The sequence below is a fragment of the Saccostrea cucullata genome, unplaced genomic scaffold, assembly GCF_032062105.1.
Source record: "Saccostrea cucullata isolate Sc308-1 unplaced genomic scaffold, CSIRO_AGI_Scuc_v1 ctg2582, whole genome shotgun sequence".
In the NCBI taxonomy this organism is placed as follows: Eukaryota; Metazoa; Mollusca; class Bivalvia; order Ostreida; family Ostreidae; genus Saccostrea; species Saccostrea cuccullata.
In genome coordinates, this window is record NW_026929448.1 from 353,024 (window position 1) to 377,933 (window position 24,910).

The window sequence follows — 24,910 nt, forward strand, 5'->3', positions numbered from 1 at the left end:
GTTTAATAGCAAAAAAAAGAGGAAGTCCATGATGCTTCTCTGTTGATGGAGTTGTTACACCCTGTCTATTTATACTTTAACATTGTGAGAAGACCTGAATAAGGCACATAACAGTTGGGGATGGACAGAAAAGGTTTACAATATTAACTAATACGTAAGACCTGCATAAGGCAGTAAGTTTAGATAGAGAGAGGTGGCTTACAACATAAGTGGGGGAAGTGCCAAGATGCAGCAGTACTCGTAGAGTGGCAGGACTAGAGAAATTCAATGCGGAAGACACCCTTTGACCACAGTTAGTGGTTTTCCAATCAAGAAAAAAACGTTTATATTTGTATTATAATTGTACAAATGGATTTGGTTAACAAAAGAAAACATACTTAACAAGTTAACGAACTTAAGTGTAACGTCTTGGTGATACAAGCCATATCACCAAACACCAAGTTCGGCCACATTGTACGTTACACAACTGATAAAATGTTTCAACTCACTTTCCTTTGATCACATACAGTAAACACCAGAATTTATGAGATGGAATCATATTAAATCAAAAATAAATCAAATGAAAAAAGATTGGCTGATGTACATGTATTCTACCAAATTGATATGTCTATTAATACCACTGAAACATTCTTTATTAGCTGTGATACCTAAGGAATTGCTTAATGGCTGCGTTAAAAGTGTTGAGTTCTAAAAGCTTTAAAAGACTTGGTTGTAAGAATCCACTTGTTAAACTTAAAATCTCACAAACTGCAACATTTTCAAAAAGACAAAATACCAAACGGCTCTTCTCTAAAGAATCGGACCGTAGTATTTATCATAATCTTTGCATTTAAATACAAAGAATTTGCCATTAAACGCAATATTATTGCGATTAAAGGCTAAAAAATTGCGTTTAAACGCAAAAATATTAATGAGTTTAAACTAAAAAATGAATGAGTTTAATCGCCAAAGTACTTTGCGGTTAAACGCAATGATGATTGCGATTAATCGCAATATTTGGTGTGCGTTTAAATGCAATAATTATTGCGATTAGAATCAATAAAAAATATTTCTCGATCTGAACTGGCCTCAACGGGCTTCAGTAAAAAAGGTAGGCGGAAGAAGATTTTTATCCATAAATCTAAACTACAGGTTTATGAAAATATCTACATGTAGGCCTATTTTATTATATAATGCAAAATTATTTACATTCATAATTTGCATTGGCACTATAAAATAATTATTACAGTTAGATATAAGATTTTTAATTGGAAAGGTAAATGTTTTACGAGTACCATGCTAAAAAAGTAATCCATGCAACCTCCAAATAAAGCTTAACAATGTATAAACGGTAAATCACTATTTTGTTTTCCCGAGAACTTAATTTCCGCACAATTACGCAAGGCCATCAGCTCGCGAAAATGTCATTCTCGCCTTTAATAGTATCTCTTGCGATTATATAGAGGAAAAACAACAATTCGTGAAAACTATCTCTTGTTTATGAAAAGTCAATGACTATCTCGCCAAAATAAGGTGTTGCGAAAATTTAGTGATCTACAGTAGTGAAAATTATGCTACCATTCTTTCGTATCTTATCAATGTGAAACAATGTGAATAATAATTGCGGAATATATTAAAAAATTACCGGTAGTTTTTAATTTATAAATAAGTTAACAAAACAGTACATTTATTTTAGAAAAAAAAAAACAGTTGAAAACACCGGGAATTGTGATTTATTTATTATATTTTTTTATTTTCCTTGTGTTAACCTGGCCGATTATTGTTTATAAAATGGTATAAAAACCCGCGCTTTCAATCGCCTTAGAGCAAAAAATAAGTGCATGTTATTTGGGTATACGTATCAGCGTTTCACATTATTGAACAAGTTGGTCAACAATGACCCTAATTTCAATCTACCCGCATGTGTTACACAAATAAAATTGAAAAATGAAACGTGCATGAACTTCTATCTTGGTTAATTTATTTTAAACAGAATTTGAGGGTTCCACTCTGGTGATTTACAGATGTACATTCTAACATTTACAAATAAAACACTTAAAACTGATTATTATAAAGATAGAGAAATTAACAATAATTACATTGCAATGTCAGTAAAGATAATCATGACTGAAAAATAACAATTCGTACAACACTGAGTAAGCCGCCTGTGTAGTTTACTTGAACAATGACTGTTCCAACATTTCTATATACAATGACATATTCATCTTAAAAACAATAGATAAAAAAATTAATTTAACTTTGAATAATTTTTAAAACAGATATAAATAAAAACAATAGAATATTTTCTTTGTTTGTTTGTATGGAAATTAACGTCGCAGCAATTACTGTAAAAAAATTACTTGTGTATTTTTTTCTGCAATAGCTTCGACATTAATCCCCTTACTAACAAAGAAAGCATTTTTTTAAAATAAGTATTTCATGATATACATTTAAATGAAACATATGGAGATAACGAAAAGTATTCAATATCAAAGGTCCAGAAAACAATACATGATAGGAGCAGAGCAAGAAGGAACTGACGTTTTTCATACTTATTGTATGGTAATTTCCATCCCTTCTTCGAAACGTGAGCATGATATAAAAGATACCATAGAGTCCGACACTTCTGCTTCATACTTAGTTATCTCTTACTTATACAGCGACATACCTTCATCAACTACATACGGAGTATGTCTCAGTTGATTTGATACGCAAGAGCATGATCTGCGTATGAACAATTTCTAAAACGAGGTAAATTATTGACAAGCAAGTTGATGAAACAAGAATATCAGCAGTCTCGTTTAAAGTCATCATTTCGTAAATTCTATGGTCAATACAATACCCTTGTCAGCAAATACAATTTATCATTGAGTCAAATCATGACTGACGTTTTTCATACTAATTGTTTGTCCATTATTTATACACTAAGTTGGCGACGGAGTTTTTCCGTTATTTCCTGTTCATGACAAGGAGCAAACGGCTAGCGCGACTGGTCGGCAGGGGATGCTCACTCCGCCATGGCACTTGGCCCCACCACTGATGTTTCGGGGGTCCGTGTTTGCTCTCTCTTATTTTGTATTGTTGCATGAACTTTTAGATTGAATACTGTTCATTATCTCCATATCCTTCCCTTAGTCCATTATTTAAACACTATATTTACGACAGTGTTTGCAGATTTGATGAATTTAGGTATACTCTTTCATCAAATATTTTCATTTTAAAGTTATAATGCTTATCTGTTAAAGAATTGAAGGGATGAGCTAACATTAAAGAAAATATAGAAATATTAAATGATATTTGGTTTGGGAAGAATTTTGGTTAACATTTTATGCAGAGTGCCATTTACTGCCCATCGCTTCAGTTTTAAACAACAGCAATTTTGACCTGTAAAAGCAATACTTGTTCAGGCTTGCATGAAGTTGAAATTGAAGTTGTAAAGTATTCAGCGGGCAAAAGGTTTATATAGAGTTCTATGGGATAAATAATAAGAACTGGTTCCCGTATGATTTATCTCAAAGTTTTTCTTGATTTATTATAAGAGGTCTTTGACACTCAAAGTAATCAATATTACTTATCAAACCCATACTTTATAAAGAAAATTTTGTATTTTCTGTCCATTGAATACAATTTAAAACAAACTTTAATCCATTTCTGCATCTATTTTCTTTCTGTATTGGTGAATCTACCCTTTGAAGGAGTTTGATTATCCATTTAAAATATGTTTTATTCGCTTGATAGCGTTGAGAATTCCACATGAGAGTTCACTGTCAATCACTACTTTACACTTGAGAAAAAGCTGAAGTATCAAACCTTCTTTCCGGAAAACCATGCCTTGCCAATCACCCTAATTATCGTTTTTTTCACATTTATGATGATAAATGCGTTTTCAACGATCAGATCGTAACAATTACAATTAAACTTGCAGCAACGTATGCATATACTAAAGGTCATGCAATCTATAATTCCACGCTTTCACCTTTCATGCATCAAGCACAAGTCACAATACAACAAAAATCATATAAAATACATACTAGAATCATAACCGCACAAGAAATAAAATGATACTCCAGATAACAGTAAGACTGAAGCCTCTCCCAATTATGGGCACTCTTCATTGATGAAATAAATAGTAGAATGTCAATATACAAGGTCATTCATAAAAATATTCTTGACAATTCAATTTTTAATAATAGCAAACTCAGCGAGCGTTGCTTCGCGACGCTCACGAAGCGAGCTCGAGACTAACGTGTAAGAACAGAGGATGTTTGGAATTGTATATACGTCAAGCAAATTTTGTTGTTAAAAATTCCCAGAATTCCTTTACTACCCAATGTCCTTTGCGCGAATAAATAAATAAATAATAACGTAAAGCATTAAAACCTTTCAGGAGGTGAACGGATGTTCAGCAAGCAATTTGCACATCAAGTGAGTGGTGAACTAAAAGATTTTCTCATTTTTCAGCAAGTTAAGATTTTTCCTCAAATTCATTAAAAATCATATCTGAGACAGTTTGTAGAAATATTTCAAAGAGACAATAAATAACTCTGCAATGTTTTCCAACCAAAATCCACTAGATCTGTAGTTTCAACCAAACGCTCGACTGTCTCCGTAAGCTCCGAGGAGCTCCGTGATGTTGCATGACGTCACAGCTAGCTGAGATGTCTCGTGCCACTTGATGTTTGAAGTAGCTTTTCAAGTTTTCAATGTTTTTGATGGTCACAACTGCGCTCGCCCAAATGGCCACACTGTAAAACATATTAAAACTGTAATAAACATGAACACAGCTTAAAGAAACCAAAATATACTTTTCCTTTCCCGATTAGTCATCCCGTTTTCGTTTGCGTGATGTCCATCGTAATTCACTGATCACATCATTTCTGTCTATAAATGTCAATGCATTGCAAATCATCTGTCGGTTTAACATGTAACGACATTCCTCCTGTATCTTTGTAAGTGATATATATATTTTATCCTGTATCTTCAAACCATCTGCTTCCATTTGTTCGATATATCTTTGAGCAAGCCCCAAAAAGCGGACAAAATAAGTGTAGTCTTTTGAGAGATATTCAGACAATGTTTTGAATTCCGTTGTTGAAACATTCTGATCAGGGCTAATCACGCCACTACAAGTATAGTCTGTGGTATTAAATGTTTTAATGTATTCCGCAGCTAGTCCTTGACCTTCTCTCTGTAGAATGCTCTCTAATTCTCGCAAGTGATCAATGTGTGCATTCTTGGATTTCCATTGGTACAAGATTCTGAATACCTTCTCCTCAAAACTGAGTGTGGGGGATACATCAACATTGACTTCAAATAGACCCTCCAATAGACTGATTCCTATGCCTCGGATTTTTCTTGAAACTGCATTAAGAACCAGTTCAACAGCTGGAAAATAAGAGTATGCAAAATAATGTTAGACGAAATTTCTCCTTTATATTGATGTCTTTAAATAAAATACAAGACATCACACATTTAAGTGAGTTAAAAATACCAGTTGGAGAACTGGACTCAATTCCTCTTGAACACACACATTATGAAGAAAAGTTTTTTACTGAAAAGAACATTTCCATCATGAATGTGTTACAAGTGTCTATGAAACATGAAGATAACTTAGAGTAATTGATCCCAAAGATATATTGTTAATACTATGAGCAATTCTACTACGATTACTGTCGAGATCAAAGATATACCGCGGACATTATTCTTCAATAAATCACAAACGTCATTAAAAAATTACCGGTATCAGATCAGAAACACGTATAAAACCTGTGCAATTGAAATGTACATTTGACTCTAGAATGAAATAAATATCTAGACAACATCAATATGTCGTATTTTGCAATTTAAACAGTGTATATTGCAGAAAGTAGCTGGTGAATGTAGTTTTCTAAAGTGAAGCGGGATAGTTTCACTGACCTCCCTACGCCATATTTAAACTCCGTGATTTTAGTTATAAAGTAATGAAATAGGAAACTGACTTTGTTATTGTATATTCCAGAAGATTAATCTATATGAGCCACTAAAAGATTTATATTTAATACAAGAGGCACACGGGCCTTATAGGTCACCTGAGTATTATGCAACAACTTTAAAACAATTAAATTTGGTTCGTGTTTTAAACCCATGACATTCGCAATTCACAATTTTGAAAGAGGCACCATTGCTTATCATAATTAAAGACTTGGCATGCTTACTCTATTTACTTAATACCTGGGGAAATATCAGAGTAATATTAAGAGAAAATGCACTTCCACTTTATACCAAGTTGTGCACCTCATCCCACCTGATCCTGGGGCCAAATATTTCAAAATTTTGCAATATTTATCATAAAATGGTTGATTAATACCAAAGAGCAGATTTCAAAGCATTAATTTATTTTTAGACTTTGTAACCCCCCCCCCCTCAACCCATACCCGAGGGGGTGGGGCATAAAATTAATACCCAGAAGTAGAGAAGAAGATTTTCAAAGAATAAATGCATTTTCATTATATTACCAATAGAGCCCCGCCTAAACACTTAAGAACCCTTGACCCTGGGGTAATGAAATTCACAATTTGGTAGAGGCACTCTTGCTCATCATAACTATGTGCTTGGTAAGTTTATTTAATACCCAGAAGAAGAGAAGAAGATTTTCAAAGAATAAATGCATTTTCACTATATAACCAATAGAGCGAGCCCCGCCCTAACACCAGAACCCCTGACGCTGGGGTCATAAAATTCACAATTTTGGCAGAGGCACTCTTGCTCATTATAACTATTTACTTAGTTTATTTGATACCCAGAAGTACAGAAGAAGATTTTCAAAGAATAAATGCATTTTCACTATATAACCAATAGAGCCCCGCCCTAACACCAGAACCCCTAACCCTGGGGTCATAAAATTCACAATTTTGGTAGAGGCACTATTGCTCATCATAACTATGTGCTTGGTTAGTTTATTTCATACCCAGGAGCAGAGAAGAAGATTTTCAAAGAAATCATGCATTTTCACTATATAATCTATATAGCACCGCCCTAGCACTAGAACCCCTGACCCTGGGGCCATGAATTTCACAATTTTGGTAGAGGACTCAATGTTCATTACATTTATGTCAACAGTTTGCCTGCTTGATGTCCAGGAGTAAAGAAGGAGATTTTTAAAGAATGATCTAATTTTAGTGGTTTTGGCCCCACCCCTCAGGCCCCAAGGGGACAGGGGCCATGAATTTCACAATATTTGTTTCCCTTCACACATAGATGTTTTGTACCAAAATTGGCTGAAATTGGTTTTGTAGTTTCGGAGAAGAAGCTGAAAATGTTCAAATTTCAGTACATAATCAATATAGACACCCCCACCCCAAAACTCTTCACCCCAGGGCAACAAGTTTCACAATTTTGAAAAAGGCACCTTGATCATCATAACCATGCACCTAGTTTATTTGCTTTACTCACAGGCGGAAAGAAGAAGATTTCTAAGAATTTTACATTTTCAATATATGATCAACAGAGCCCCGCCCTAACTCCAGAACCCCTGACCCTGGGACCATGAATTTCACAATTATGATAAAGGGCTCAATGTTGATTAAAATTATGTCAACAGTTTGACGGCTTGATGTCCAGGAGTAAAGAAGAAGATTTTCAGAGATTGCATCAATTTTATTGGTTTTGGCCCCATCCCTCAGGCCTCAGGGGGGCAGGGGTCATGAATTTAACAATTTTTGTTTCCCTTCACCCATAGATGCTTTGTGTTAAAATTGGCTGAAATTGGTTTAGTAGTTTCAGAGAAGAGCTGAAAATGTTCAAATGTTAGCACACGACACATGACGGACGAAAACGGATAGCAATAGGTCACCTGAGTAACTCAGTTGACCTAAAAATGCTAATTTCGATGCGGCGAAAGCACAAGTCATCTGCCTTCTATTCACAACTTAACAAACAAATTTACACTCTGGCGCTAAATGGAACAGCGCTACTAAAGCATGGTGACCTAATACTTTTCTCTATAGAGAAATGATCAATCGTATTTTACAGCCGTAGTAGAATAGAAATAAAGTCCTTGTTGTCGTGAATGCCTCAGCTTTTATCTTTCATACAACATCTCTAAACCTTGGAGGTTCACGAAAACACAGACTTTATTTCTTTAACAAACACAGCACCACTGAGTTATTGACATCATTCCAAATGGCAATCTTTTTATGGCCCTTGGTCATTACTATTTTGAGTTCATTTGAACACAAAAAAACCTGCGTTTTTAGTCTATAAATACCAGTTTTTAGGATGTAACTAGAAATAGTTTGTTTATAAATTATAAAATCAGCATGTACAAGTTCTACTGGTACAAGTCTACATGTTGCATTGCATGAAGAAAAGGTTTGCATTATATCACTTGAATTTAGCTACAATTAATAGTATAATTCAATTTTTTCCTACATGCATATAAAAAATCAAACGCCTAGCAGGCTTCTCTAGCTTTGAACCTGAAAAACAATTTTAAACGACTTTTTAGTAAGAATTCAAAGATAACAATAGCATAACTGACATGTCACAGGTGACTAAGGAAAAATGTTAGTTTCAAACAAAATGTTACAATAACAGTCACGGATATTATGAAATGGTCCGAACAGAGCAGGGTTTGTTACAAAGCAAAATGTAATAACAACGCAAAATGTAATACACCTGGATTAATACATTTTGCTTTATTACATTTCATGTCGAAATCAAGGCAAAATGTGATCACACAAATTGCAACAATACACCTTTTCAGGATTATTACAGTTTGCTTTATTACATTTTCTGTCAAGATCAACAATCCATACGATTTTAAAATTATTACATTTTGCGTCGAGATCAAGATAAAATGTAATAACACAACAATGTAGTAACATTATTTTGGATTTTCACCACATAATCAATAGAGCCCCAACCTTACACCAGAACCCCTGACCCTGGGGCCATAAAATTCACAATTTGTGAGAATTCACTTTTGTTTATCTTAACTATTTACTTAGTTAGCTTGTTTAATACCGAAGAGCAGAGAAGAATGTTTTTGAAGCATTAATGTATTTTTACTATACCAATCAATAGAGCCCTACCCTAACACATCAACCCCTAACCATGGGACCATGAAATTCACAATTTCTAAAGAGGCACTCTTGGTCATCATGACTATGTTCTTAGTTAGTTTATCTAATACCCAGGAGCAGAGAAGAAGATTTTCAAAGAAATAATGCACTTTCACTATATGATCTATATAGCCCCACTCTAACTCCAGAACCCCTAACACAGGGACTATGAAATTTACAATTCTTGAAGAAGCACTCTTGGTTATCGTAACTATGTTCTAAGTTAGTCAATTTAATACCCAGGAGCAGAGAAGATTTTCAAAGAAATAATGCACTTTTACTGTATGATCTATATTGCCCCACTTTAACACAAGAACCCCTGAACCAAGGGACATGAATTTCAAAATTGTGGTAGAGGACTCAATGATGTTTAAAATTATGTCAAAGTTTGACTGCTTGACGTCCAGGAGTAAAGAAGAAGATTTTTAAATATTATATTTATTTTAATGGTTTAGGCCCCACCTCTCAGGCCCCATGGGGCAGTGACCATGAAATTCACAATTTTACCCATAGATGCTGTATACCAAATTTGGTTAAAATTGGTTCAGTTTTTCTAGAGAAGAAACTAAAAATGTTCAAAAGTTTACGACATACGACGACGGACGAAAACGGATAGCAATAGGTCACCTGAGTTTACTCAGGTGACCTAGAAAGACACCGCTAGATCTAGTAATGTCTGTAAGAGGCCTTACGTTACCTAATTCTCATAGTTCAATTTTGTAGAGTGAGTTTTCCCATGGTATTAATTAACACAAAAAGTACATTATTACGTTTCGTGTTGATCTCTATGCAAAATTTATAAACGCCAAATGTAATAATCACAGAATCATTCCATCACATTTTGCGTTAATTATTACAGTTCGCATTGAGAACAAAGCAAAATGTAATACCGTATAAGAAGAAAATTTAGCGAGACGGAAATTAAGCGATTTCTCCTTAAAAAAAATTGGTAATTCATTTTTAGTGAGATTTATCTTTAGCGATTTTAAAATGCTTACTAAAGCAGCTTTTACAAAAAAGTGCAATAAATATTTAGCGCTATTTAAATTTAGCGATCTCATGACCCTTGCTAATAATGCCAAAATTAAATCCACGCTAAAATTCTACTTATACGGTAATCACAGTGTATTACATCTTGTGATGTTATTACATACCTTGTTGTAACAAGGGTTTCAACTGACGAGACACTGTCAAACATCTTCGTCCTGAATGTAAAATAATTGATTCCCTGTTGCAAGCCCTGCCCTAACCCCTTAGAATCTACAAGAAAACTGTCACATAAGCACATATGTTTATGCTTTTCTTACCAATAGGTTCTTGAGAAGATTTGTAAAAATGTTCCTTTATATTCACTGTTAATAATGATTCCATATTGTTGCTCTGTCACAACTCCAATTGGTAAGACAGATCAGCCAATTGCATTGGTATCAATGTTTGCTGCATAGTGTTTCCCTAATTTCCTTTTTTTCAGGTTTTTCAGGTTTGTGATTGCTCTAATCCTATTTTGTATTGTTTAAGAATTTTGATATTGAAAACTGTTCCTCATCTCCATATCCTCAATTTTTCTTTTTTTATTCTCTTTTTTCATTGAACTTCTGAAGATTCAGTTTAGTACAAGTACTTTATGGATATAAATGATTAATATGAATGTTATACGTACAGGGATTTGTTCCAGTGTCTTCATTGGTTCCACGTTCAGACTGTGCGTCCTGTTTTATAAATAGAAATAGATGTATATTAAAAATAATTATAGACTCTTTTGTAATTTACATTTTTAAAGAGAGAAATAAGAATTTTCCATTTCCAAACAAGTTGATGTCAGAATCATTTAAACAGGCCATAAAATGGATTACATTAATTATTTTCTGAATAGTAATACATTATACAAAAAAAAAATATCAACGACAAAATCTAAATTACATTATTCTAAAATCGTGTGAAATAATCTGTATATTTATGAAATTAATAATATTCTGGTGTACCTGTTTCCAATATTTTGTGATGTCTTTTGTGTTGATAGTATGCTTCTTGTTTGCTGGACAGGAAGGACATTGAAAACCTGCTCTTGCAAACATTGATTCTTTTATGACAGCACTTTCTTTCCTGTTACAAAACCCAGAAGGCTTGCATTTAAACCCAACCTGAAATTCTGAGTTTTTCTGGAATGTATTGGAAAGATTATCTAATATACGCTCAATGTTTTCTCTAATCTGTTGACATTTTGAAACATCAACTTCTCCCTCCACAACAAACACTTGCAGCTGAATTTCTGTTTGTGTCATTCCAAGCATGATGTTATAATGCTGTTCATATACAAAAATAGCTGCTGTCTGGTAAATGCAATTTCTGTCTTCATCTGTAAAAATCTCCCAAGGAATCTGCATGCAAGTTGCTACAAGGCGATGGAAAATTTCTACAGGAAGAACATCAAATGTGTAACAAAGGATGGAGGAGGCAGGGTATGACGAGAAGCAGTCTACTGGAAATTGCATCTGGTTCATACATGGGACATACCATGTTTTGTCGCTCATTTTAGCTAAGAGTCCTAACTTCTCCATGTACATCATGATATCCTCTTTGTGCTCAAGGTAACCATTGTTGTTCATTCTCCATATGGCACATAATAGTGCTTCATCTAACTCTCCAGTTTCATTGAATTTGTCCCATTCTGAGGCATATTCAAATAAATCTTCTTTTGCATGGTTTTTATCTGTTATGACATTTCTAAAGGCATCTGCAAACCACTGAACATCGAGGATAATAACTTTATTGAGGAATTGTTGATTGAAGTGCATAAGTTCTCTAATGTCATGGAAGAACTGCAGCATGGCATCCATATCTTCAGTAGTTTGGAGCTTTATTCCCTCAGGCAATGTTTCATTAAAAGACTGAAGTTCAACCGTACTCAAAATCTTGCGAATTTTCTTTTCCAGAAAGAATGTTTCAAACATAGCCCATGACTGTGGAAGCTCCTCACCCCAGTGATCGAGCTTGCACACAACATCAGCAATGGATAGCTTAAGTTTTTCAATGCTTTCATTGTCATGGAATCCGACCGCAAATCGCCGTTTCACATCAATATGTTTTTGTAAAGACTTCTTCTTCATGTCAAGAGTCTTCCATACTTCTCGGAAAAACAGTTCTTTTTCCTAACGAAAACAAAATCCTTATTTTATTTTATGCTAACAAATTAGTCGTAGTAAAACAAAAGGCCCAAAGGCCACATCGCTCACTTCAAATCGGCTAGGAAAAAACACAAATCAGATCAGAAGTGAAAAGTTTACTGAAGAGGGGGAGGGGGGGGGGGCTTGAATTTAATATATATAACTTTAAAATACCTTCATATTAATACAGCATATGCACCGTATATATCCCAACATGCGGGGTGTATACTATAATGTGCGCGGGGTGTATGCTTCCGAAGCGAGAGAAAGGGGGTCAATGTAGATTCTTTGTCCATTTTCTCAACTTACGGATATTTTTCGCCAGAAAGCATATGCCTATGGAAGAAAGCATTATTTGAGGAGTATATGGATATCTATGAATCCACTGGAATTCTTCTAGTTTTATCAAACACCTCAACACAATTCCGAGGATCGGAGCAAGATTGACGCAACACTGTGTTTATAATCAAATATCTGAAGAAAGCTTTGCTTTATCATCCCCTTTATAGTATTGTTAAATACATGATTGCTAGATAAATGTTTGTACAAATTATCTGTTAATAAGACAGCTCATATATAAAGATATTGACGAAAAAACTATGTTGTGTCCGGGGTGTATGCAACTTGTTGTACGCGGGCTGTATACCCCAAATTTTTCTTGGGATTGTTAGTGCGAAGTATATATTGTAGAAATATTTATACACGTTTATAAGCGACATTATTTTGAACATTTAACGTTTTCTCATAACTTCTGTCTAACCTTTTCCAACATTTATTAAATGATACTGCATACAGAGTGTATATGACACTCAATAGATTGGATACGCAAGAGCATGCTCTACGTATGAACAATTTCTAAAACGAGGTAAATTATTGACAAGCAAAATGATGAAAAAAGAATATCAGCAGTCTTTTCGACATCATTTCGTAAGTTCTATGGTAGATACAATGACCTTGTCAGCAAATACAGTTTATCATTGAGTCAAATGCTGACTGAATGTTTTTCAAAACAATTATTTGTCCATTATTTATACACTGAATGGACGACGGATTTTTCCGTTATTTCACGATCATGACAAGGAGCACAGGGCGGGTGTGACCGGTCAGCAGGGTATGCTCACTCATCCCTTGGCACCGGATCCCACCTCTGATGTATGGGAGGTCCGTGTTTGCTCCGCTCTTGATTTTTATTGTTTTATGGACTTTGAGACTGAATACTGTTCGTTATCTTTCTTGGCCCAGTGGTTCTTGAGAAGAAGATTTTTTAAAAATGTCATTAATTTTTCACTAATTCATAATTATCTCCCCTAAGAAAAGGGCGTGGCTCTTCATTTGAACGAACTTGAATCCCCTTTACCTAAGGATACTTTGTGGCAAGTTTGGTTGAAATCGGCTCAGTGGTTCTTGACTGGAAATTGAAAATGTGAAAAGATTACATCAACGACAACAACGACAACGACGACAGACGGAGGACAAATTTTGATCAGAAAAGCTCACTTGAGCATTCAGCTCAGGTGAGCTAATAATGTTCATAATCATACAATGATCGTTATTGTTTTGTTCCCACAGAGTTTATGAAACACATATATACCCGTATATATTATATTAAATAGTTAGAGATCAGAAAAACCATGTCAAAGTAAAATATCTGTGTAAATAATAAATAACAGTATTTAAAAATGATACCTTTTCTGTTTTGTTCTCACAATGTGTACCAACCAGGATGACAGGAGCTTTATCACCGCCATATTGGTGGATGGACTTCATCCAGAACTCAAGATAATCTGAAAACCAAAGATACATTCAGCTGTAAGAGTTTTCTTTGAGGTAGATTGCAGGAAATGATGGAAGACGTAAATGAAAAACTATATATGTAAGAGCTATTTACAAGACGGGGTATACATGTAACAAACTTATTGCCTTCATAAGGCTGCAGAGAAGGGCAAACCAAATAAAAAATGATTCTCATTTAGGATAAACGTTTCATAGGTCTAAAGTTTCAAAATTCAGTAAGGCAGACAGGTTCTGAAAATAGGGAAAACTTAATTATTTCCTTTTTAGTATGTCAATTACATTTATCAATGCAATAAATTTTTATCTGATGTGGTGGTCCTTTTAGGCCATGCATATAATAATTAAAATACATGAACTACCTCTGTGTGTCCATCCCCCGTAAATGGAGCCTTCCTGACAACACACTTCTTCACCAACCTTATCATCGAACTTCTTCTCCATATTCAGCACAAGAATGAAGAACGCCCGAGGACTCAGAAAAATCTGGTGTGAGGCATAATATGAACACTGTCCTGCAAAGTCAGTCATGGTTATTTTTTTATCTGGATCTTCTGAAATATCTTCTGCACCTATCTGTAAATTTCCAGAAATTTCTGGACTATGACGAATATCTTTTCTTTCCTTCATAACATCTGCTACATTTTCTGGTGATGTGGCCCCCTGTGGTTCATGGGATGAAGTAGTTTTAATGTTGGTATCATCATGTGATATCTGTCCACTGTTTGATGCTTCAGTCATACTGCCCTCAACATCTTCTGGTTCCATCTTTTCCTGTATTTTCTCATCATCAGCTTCATTTTCTGAATGGTAATTAGGAACACTCTGCTTCATATCTCTTTTATCAAGTCTGAGTTTAAAGTGTTGCTTTTGGCTTGAAGTATTTGCTGTAAATGAAAATTAATGCACATTTAACACCTTCTCACTTTGTTGTTTCTGTACTTTAAGCAAACAGACTATTATTCTACTTTACATAAATCTGCAACTTAAAAAATAAATTCTAGGGACAATGAAAGTATTGAACTCCCAAAATGATATCCCCAGGCAGGTTCCATATGAGTATTATGGTGAATTCTTTGTTTTACTATTGAAGAACCAAATATCTGTCCAATCTTAACATAAAGAAGGATGTAGGAATGGCATAAATTTTATTTTATAGTAAATATTATGTAAAAGTGTCATTTCATTTTATTCATTTGTACAGGTGGAATTGCAAATATGAGATGGGTACCACCAATATAATGGTAGTTTTTATGTTTTGCATTAGGAAACCATAAACATGTGTCCATTCAAAGAGTAAAACAGAATGTTTAAAATTTCTCTGTATAACAAAGATTCTGTGAAAGTTTCATTAATTTTATTAAGTAGTAACAGTTTTTTTCAGTGGTTAAGCGGTAATGAGGAGTTGCAGATAAGAGATGGATACCCCAAAACGTAATAAATGGACAGATGGAAGGATGGATAGGAGGACACTCTCAACGCTCTTACATATCATACTTTCCAAGAAGATAAGGAGGGGATATGGTGCCTCCACATACAATTCAGCTTATGTTGCCCTGTGGTTCTTGAGAAGATCTTTTAATGACTCCACCCTATTTGTGTCTTTTCTTGTTTGTCTCACCGTGTGAGAGGATTTGGTCAGTCATTTTAAGAATTGAAAATCCTCTTCACCCAAGGATGCTATGTACCAAGTTTGGTTAAAATTGGCCAAGTCGCTTTTGAGGAGAAGTCAAAAATGTGAAAAAATTACAAACAGACGGACAGGTAGTCGAGCAATGAACAAAATGTGATCAGCCATCAGCTCAGGTGAGCTAAAACTACCTTGGATGCTTTCTGTCACATCAAAGACATCTGAGTGGATATCGATTCCTCTAGTTGACCTTATGTTTTTCTTTATTTCTTCAAGGTCAATGCCCTTCAGTCTCTCTAACAATGTGGTTTTTCCACTACCAGCACACCCTATTATCATCCCAGAGGCATGGTACATGGTTTTCTTCCCTTTCTTTAAATTTTCAATGAAATTCGTCACTGATTTGTCTCCCCTTAGGATAATCTGCATTGGTATTCCAACTATAATGACAAAACTCTAACGTTACAAAGCTGTGACGGAGTCAAACTCATGCCGACAAACAATCATAGCTAGAAGCCTCTGATGATGCGAAAAAGATCTATTTGCATGTCAAGTGACACTGAAATTAAAGCAAAACTATAGGAGTAGCATTTTGAATGTATTTCACATAAATTTGTATTTTTAGTATCCACAGCGTAAACTTTATCTAATTAAATAGTTCAGGTGAGATAGAAATAGACTTACATTTTCTAAATACGGCTACATGGAATGAATGGTCCTCCATTGTTGGGTGTGTGAAAATATCTTCTCCAAGTCTTTTTAAAAACTCCTCATTTTTTTCTGGCAGCAACCAACAGCAAACTTCATTCTCTCCTCTCCGATAATTCCATGATCTACAGAACTCAGAAATATTTTCTTTTTCTGCACAAGTCAAGAAAATATCAGTAAAGTTCAATCCAAAACGCTTTGAAATTTTCAGGAAAGTAATGTACTTGAAGAGCTCAGTGGAAAAACTTATCTCTGATTCATTGAGTTTCAGAATTGGTCTGTAATTTTCAAAATCTGTAAGAACAAATGGCTTTGTGATTTTCTTTGAGTGAAAACTTTGGGCAACAGCATTATATTTGGTCATCCAGCTTCCTTCTTTCATGTTTATTTTGTAGGAATCGGAAAGAAGAAGGCTCATCAATAGTGTATCTCCAACTACAAAATAAACAATAAATATATACAGATATACAAGCTCGGAAAACACCTTGAATGTATTAAAATCACTGGCTATTAAAATTGTTAAACAGAATGGAGTAATCTTCCCATCTATTTATATCAGCATTAAACCAATAACAGATTTCCTTACATTGATTTAAGTGTTTGAAAGGGCATGTTGGACATCCACATAACACAGTTTAACCTATGTACAAAAGTTCCTTCAAATGTAAATCAGTAAAGTCCTTCATCATATTAAATGTATATTATGGTTAATATTCAAGAATTTGATTGAAGTGATTTGTAGCCTTGAACTTGCTAAAGGTAACGTAAAGGTCAACACACATTATAATTGTACCCAGTATATGCTAGCTTTCAGTTCTGTGTTTTCCGATTATGAAGTTTTGGTCTTGGCATGACAGACAAACAAATGTACAACTAGACAGATAAATAGACAAGGTGATTTTATATACCTTCCAATATATGATTAAAGACAAACCTACAGGCAAGATGGCAGGCAATTTAATGGATGACCTGGAATCTTTGATCATCAGATTATTCATTTCAACTTTGTGTTTGGCTCAGATCATTAAAAGGTCATTGTTAGTAATAAATATCTGATTTGATAATTTAAGCAGAATGATACTCAATTATCTAAAATATATTTCAATTTCTACATTTGCTACATATATACTCAACAAAAAAAAAAAGAAACACATATTGTTTCACTCATCAAAGAAATTTTGAAAAAAAGTATATGGAACAACTACTTTTTCTTTTTCATTGCATACCTGTGATATATGTTAAGGACAACATGGGGTTCTAAACCAAAATAGTTATTTCCTTTGAATAGACATGTTTATGAAAATAGTTTTTTTCATTATTTCTTGTAAACTATTTTCATTGATATTTTGGATTTAGAGCAACAATAAACAATCCTATTGAACCCATATTTAAGATTTTATGATAATGTTGAAGTTGCAATGTCACAACTTTACAAAGGTGAACGCAACACGGGCTAACTATGATAGCAACCAGAGCTACACAACAGGAGGTTGCAACTGCATTTAGTGTATATCAATCGGCTTTGCAGCGGTTTAACGTACGTCTCCATCAGCTAAGAACACGGATAACAGACCAAGAACTGTCCTTCAACGGATTACCACACCCAGACAGGACCGTCAGACCAACCAACCCCCCTTCAGCAATCGATTGAGAACTGCTGTACAAACTGCTGCTACAATTGCTGGTTGAAGAAATCAGCAAAAAAGTTCACAAATTGTTCATAAGAGACTGAGAGTAGCTGGTATTCGTCCACGACAACCGTACATTGGAAACCCACTAGCACTGAGACGTCACACAGTAAATATTATTATGCGCATTGAATTTGGTGGTGATGAAAATGACATCAAAGTGACTTTTCAATTTGTAACATTGGACATGTTTGATTTTTATCACAACACACTTTAAAATTACTTTTCATAAAAAAAATATTAATTAAAAGTGAAAGCTCCGATTTTCATATTTAATCTGAATATGCGTTTCTTTTTTTTTCTTTTTTTTTTGAGTCTATAAAAACTTAAAGCTGAACACGACTTGTAAATAGGCCATTTTCAATAACATTATCTACAATACCTCAACACTAGGGTATACTCGTCGCAATCTTTACACCTGACTGCTTTATTGTAATGGGTAATGGCGTGCAATGGCGACCCGTGTTCTTGCTGGATATCTTGCATTACATTTGTTTATATTTTATTGCAGTTACATTTATCTTTTTTGTTTGTATAATACACTGACCCGTACAACTATAATTGTAAATTTATTCGTTTTTTGGTATCTTACTTTCCTGCATTAGATGAAGTGTTACTCTATTGTTCTCACTACCGAGTGCTGCATAGTATACGTCCGTTTACATTGGTATCAACTGATTACACTAAACAGTGACCAAGTTTTGCCCTATTTATAGGAGTCTGCAGAGTAGTGAGAATCGGGAGCAAAATGGTGGACACATTTCTTTTACGAATTGTGTTCAGCTTTAAGGAAACTATTACCCTCTATCCTGTGAATGTTGTCAAACAATGTCTCTATATCTGTAAGTTGATGTCTGCTGTGATCCTCAGAGTTGGTACACTCCACACACAAGGGAACACCACACGGGGTACAGAACTGGTCCAGGGGAATTTTGGGATGTTTTCTACATTTGACGTCTTCCAGAGGGAGTCCTGTTCAAAAAAATAGTCTTATATATATTGTAAATACTTTTAAAAAATCCTGATTAATTTTCACAAAACAATGTCATTTTGGTACTCCTATATAAAAAAGTCAAAATATTTATGATATCGGAGTAGTTAAAATGTTTTGAGTCCAAGAAAATTTAGAATCAAATTTTGATATTTATAACCATTTGTGATTTTCATTATGCCTATAAATACTAAGGGAGAAAATTTTGTTCTGATAAAACATCGTTTATTTATGATCTCAAATGATTATGTATGGGGATTTCTTGTTTCCAATATTATCATCATTATAACAATATAAAAATATCATAAGGGATAAAGGGTCATTAATGACTGCTATCAATGATTAATGCATCCTCCACAATTATCTCTATTTCAAAATTATTACATGTATAATTTTATAGGGGCTCTTTTAGTATTACTACAAGATGATGTTCTTTAACTTGCTAACCTAATGTTCTTTGGGTCTCAAATCACCTCAGATCAAATGATGACATTTTAAATTATCACATATAGTTGACCAATCAATGTTAAATTGCTTGTTTCCAAAAAAACTTTCATAATCAACACAAGTTGCATCAAAATGTCTTTAAGCTAAGTACTGATGACCTAAGCTATACTCACATGACCTTTATTTAGAGTTATAATATGCCTTCCTAAGGCATAACTCCATTGAAAATTCACTGAATACAAACATATATGTGGTTGGACAATGGATGTAAATTATAAATGAAAACAATCCAAAAATTTTCTCATAAATTGAAATAGGTCATATGAGTTTGCAATAATGAGAAAATACTGACATAATAGTACAGACATATCATATATTACCCACCCCCTTCTCTAAGCATCAACACGTAGTTCAGTGACCACGTAAACCACAGAAATCAACCCTACATATCTCTGTCAGTGACCTCTAATGCTTATAACAGGGTAAAAATGAAAACAGTGCATTATCATCTAAGGGCTTCCAGTCTCTTAACATGCTTAAATTCATGTGGTTGGGATACATAGGGTTACAAATTGACAGAATAAATCTAATGATAAATATAAAGTATTTCCTCCTTTACCATATCTTGTACTTACATTTGATACAGGCAGTAACAATGAAATTATATTTTTAGTTTCATTGATCAACTTTTTTGAAACAAAGCAAGAGATTAAGTTGTTTTTAACAGGAATTATTTAATTTTAAAACTTTTATAATGAAAAGGGAGGTAACTTAATTTTTTCTTTACTTTCAAGTACAAAATTGAATTGTCTCCCTTTCATTAGCAAGTTACTTAAATTATTCAATGCAGTTGCATTCATGCTTATTCTATAGTGTCTAAGAAATATTTTTTTTTTGTTCATAAAAATGAAATGAATCTTAAACATCAGTGTGGACTTGAAGCTTGAATAATGTTGGTTATCTCCATATTCCATCAGACATCTAGAATTTTCTCATACAAAATGTCAACCCAGTACACAATGTAGATTTCCTGCTAGTGAAATACACAACATTCCTAGACAGAGCTGGGTTATCAATGATGTCTATATCTAACTGTCAACATCAGTACAAATTGTAATCTCGTCTGAAGGTAAAATTACTTAAACTGAATACATTATTTAGGATTTTGTAAGTATTTAAAATCAAGAGGCCCATGTGCAACATCGCTCACCTGAGCACTGTGGCTAGGAAAAAGTAGAAATTGGTTTATTATTGAAAGTTTAAATCCAAAAGTAGTACCATGACCAATGATGGCTTTGCTATTCTTGAGAAGAAGATTTTTAAAGAATTTTCTTATATTTTTCTATGTAAAACTTTGGATGGCCATTATGGCCCCGCCCTACCCCTGGGGGTCATGATTTGAACAAACTTTAATCTACACTACTGTAGGATGCTTCCATTCAAGTATGATCAATTATGGCTTTGTTATTCTTGAGAAGAAGATTTTAAAGAATTTTCCTATATATTTCTATGTGAAACTTTGGTCGGCCATTGTGGCCCCGCCCTACCCCCAGGGGTCATGATTTGAACAAACTTGAATTTACACTACCTGAGTATGCTTCCATATAAGTTTCATCCTTCCTGGCACAGTGGTTCTTGAGAAGAAGATTTTTAAAGAATTTTCCTATATATTTCTATGTAAAACTTTGGTCGGCCATTGTGGCCTCGCCCTACCCCCAGGGGTCATTATTTGAACAAACTTGAATCTACACTACCTGAGGATGCTTCCGTATAAATATGATCAATTATTGCTTTGTACATGTAATTCTTGAGAAGAAGATTTTAAAGAATTTTCCTATATATTTCTATGTGAAAATTTGGTCGGCCATTGTGGCCCCGCCCTACCCCCAGGGGTCATGATTTGAACAAACTTGAATTTACACTACCTGAGCATGCTTCTATATAAGTTTCATCTTTCCTGGCACAGTGGTTCTTGAGAAGAAGATTTTTAAAGAATTTTCCTATATATTTCTATGTAAAACTTTGGTCGGCCATTGTGGCCCCGCCCTACCCCCGGGGGTCATGATACGAACAAATTTGAATCTACACTACCTGAGGATGCTTTCATATAAGTTTCATTCTTCCTGACACAGTGGTTCTTGAGAAGATGATTTTCAAAACATACCACCAAATTTTTATTAATTCCCAATCATCTCCCCTTGAATGAGGACGTGGTCCCTTATTTGAACAAACTTGAATCCCCTTCATCCAAGAATGCTTTGTGGCAAGTTTGGTTGAAATTGTCTTGAGAAGAAGATGAAGATTTGAAAAGTTTACAGACAGACAGACAGACGGACTACAGACAAAATGTGATCAGAAAAGCTCACTTGAGCCTTCGGCTCAGATGAGCTGAAAATTCCATCTGCTATTTCTCAAAACTGGTCATACTACACCAAATGTATTTATTGAACAAAACTGCACAAAATTTCAAAAGTTGATTATTACTCCAAAGACAGTATATGGTACGTACCGTATATACTCGCCTATAAGTCGGTCCGCCTATAAGTCGGTTGTATTTAATTAGCTTATATTTCAGAAGGACTGACCTCATATAATACCATTGTTTTGATACCTCGCCTATAAGTCGGATACAGAGTTTTGGACCAGATATTGACTCCAAAAAAAAACGACTTATACATGTAGGCGAGTATATACGGTACATCTATAATTCAAAACCTATCTGTCAAACAAATATATAGATGTATGAATGTACCATAAGATGGTTCTGAAAAAAATTTACAAAAAAGTTTGACATAAGATTCATGTATATACATGTATGAATCAGTGATTGAAGAGTTACACACAGCATCTTACAATTAATTACAGACTAGATGTAAATCTACTATTTCTTTTTAATCTATTGATCATATTTGTAGTCAAAAACTTCATCTTTAACAGCTTATATTTGTTGTTTATTCAATGAGCAATCATTTATATTAGACTTGTAAATAAACACTTAAATACATTCATCTAAAGTTATTCAAAAATGATCTGTCTATCATAATATAGTTATTTAGTATAGGTATTATAATAATTATACAATACAATAAAACAGACTACAGTGTTACTTACCAGTCAGAGAGTCTGTATCTACAACTCTGTATATGTTGACTGTGTTGTTTTCGTATGCCCCTACCCACAGTAGGTGAGTGACATCATCATAACTCAGGCCCCATGGTTTGTATATCCCGTGTTGTCGTGTCTGTATCTTTGTCAGATAGTGACCATCACTATCTAACATCTGTACTGTCTTGGTGTGATTATCACACACCAGGATGTGTGACAGCGCGTCAGTACAGATTCCTAGTGGTGCTAGTACTGATCCTGATTGAGGACCTGTGTAGGAGAATCGGTAATTACCGTCACGATCTGTCACCACTACACGGCCCCAGTCAGACACAATAACATCTCCATTACGGTTCTCTGTGATGTATCTAGGTTCACCATACAGTCCTTGACCTGTGATGTTGTCGTGCTCTATGGTCTGGATGTTTTCTCCTGTGGAGTTATACCGCACTACCTGGCCTGTAAATGGCCATGTATCAGTCTCTATACCTATACATCCCGACCAGCAGGTCTCCAGTGGAGGGGGAGCTGTAGACACTCTCTTGTCTCCATGGTGACGTGTTGTTGTACTTTATTATCGTAGTCTTGACTTTGTTCTCTATAGACAGTTTAATGATGTTATATCGACTGTCTATATAAATTAAATCACCGTTAGAATTCACACTGTGTCCTCCCGCAAAACTACCTATACCTGTAACATGATTTAGTTCTTCCCCTTTGGTGTTTGTCAGTATAAGATTGTCATGATCAGTGATCCAGACCCGGTCTGTTGACACACGTGAAATGTGATAACCATGAATAACACCAGACACTCTGACAGATTTCTGTAACACTCCTCTATACATTATTTACAGCAGACATCTATTTCTTTATCCTGATGTTTTATAACAGAATCCTGTTTGGATTTCCTCAGTCAGGGAGATTTCTCTGTAAATTACAACATTGTACCAGAATTATCTACATCAGTAATATGCTTCTATTTACAATGTACTCAGTGAATAACATGTATTTATATTAAAGTTTTGATTTTTAGAACTTAAAGCACACAATAATATTAAAACACAGACATACATACTGTAAATACCTTGATACTTAGTGCTTAATTCTTTTTTTCTTTGTATAGCAAGGTCCTTGTACTCACAGTGAAGTCTGTTTTAAAATCATCATTTAAAGATTAAAACTTCAAAAAAAGAAATAGAGCAGTCATTCAAAATTCTTCTACAGTGCATGAAATACAAAATATTTTAAATGTAAACTTGACTTCAAATAGTTCCACTTCTTTATAAATAAACTTTATATACAAATTTACAAATTGCACCTTTACTTTAAATAAATATATTACAGTTTTAAAAAACTTTTCTTTTAATTCAAATATCAATTTATAAAGTAACAACAATGTGCAGTATTAAATGTAGATATTTGTGACGATGTACCACACTCTATAGATACTGGTATGATCTACAGTGTGTTGGTACACCGTTATATAAAGTAACAGAGAAATGTATTCCACACTGATCTCTTGTGTCTTGTAACAACTGTACAGTTATATAAAGTAACAGAGAAATGTATACCACACAGATTTCTTGTGTCTTGTAACAACGGCGATGTTTCTATTCCTCTTGGTTTGTGTCCTTAGGCCCTGGTGAAAGAAAAAAAACATTTTAATTTTTCATTCTAAATAAACATGTATTCAATGAATTGACTTTATTTCATCTTCATTTTGATATACAAGTCTTGTATTATCTCTTAGAGGTCAAAGGACATTATTCCTTCCTTATGCCTTCTACATTAAATTTTGAACATTTTGGCCTGAGAAACAAAAAATTAATTTTTGCTGGCTGTACTTTTATAGTTTATGAACATTAACATGTGGTAAACAAACCTGTGTGGAGGTGACATTTTTCTTCCCTTAAAACTACAGCACATTCTGGGAAATTGTAACAGCAACTTCAGAATCACCTCTACATAGGAATATATAATGTATAATGGACTTGTATAACAGTGCAGGTGTACATGCATCGGTACAAATAATGATTTTCTATTTTGATGTTACAATATGTTTTGTGGGTTTTTTTTTCCACTTTCGACAGTTCAAAAAAATTCATGGAAAATTTCCGCAGTTAAGTTTAAAGTATCATGTACATGTACTTTATAGCCTCATGAACTTCTAGAATAGGAAAACATGATTACATTACAATGGAAAAACCATCATTTTCTTTTCCAAATTTGCACTCTACATCTTGTGGAATCTATCAAAATAATTAAATGGCATGATTTATTCCATGATAACTCTTATGTTAAGAATA

At 34.1% G+C, this 24,910-nt stretch overlaps 2 protein-coding genes across 2 annotated transcripts in view; both read right to left on the reverse strand.

The window, feature by feature from the left end:
- LOC134280873 (uncharacterized) overlaps positions 1-24,238 on the reverse strand; it is a 121,702-nt gene extending 97,464 nt beyond the window's left edge. Inside the window, exon 1 of the mRNA XM_062763323.1 lies at positions 24,176-24,238. The gene's annotated coding sequence lies outside the window, so the exon portion shown is untranslated. The remainder of the gene's footprint in view (positions 1-24,175) is intronic.
- Positions 1,964-23,527, reverse strand: LOC134280874 (uncharacterized). Its single transcript, XM_062763325.1, has 9 exons — positions 22,611-23,527; positions 18,863-19,033; positions 16,350-16,808; positions 15,857-16,105; positions 14,398-14,922; positions 13,931-14,028; positions 11,063-12,229; positions 10,741-10,789; positions 1,964-5,364 (listed from the first exon to the last, which is right to left on the reverse strand). The coding sequence occupies exons 1-9, from the start codon at positions 22,777-22,779 to the stop codon at positions 4,799-4,801; spliced, it is 3,453 nt and encodes a 1,150-aa protein (XP_062619309.1). The 5' UTR covers positions 22,780-23,527; the 3' UTR covers positions 1,964-4,798.
- Positions 24,239-24,910: the final 672 nt, after the last annotated feature.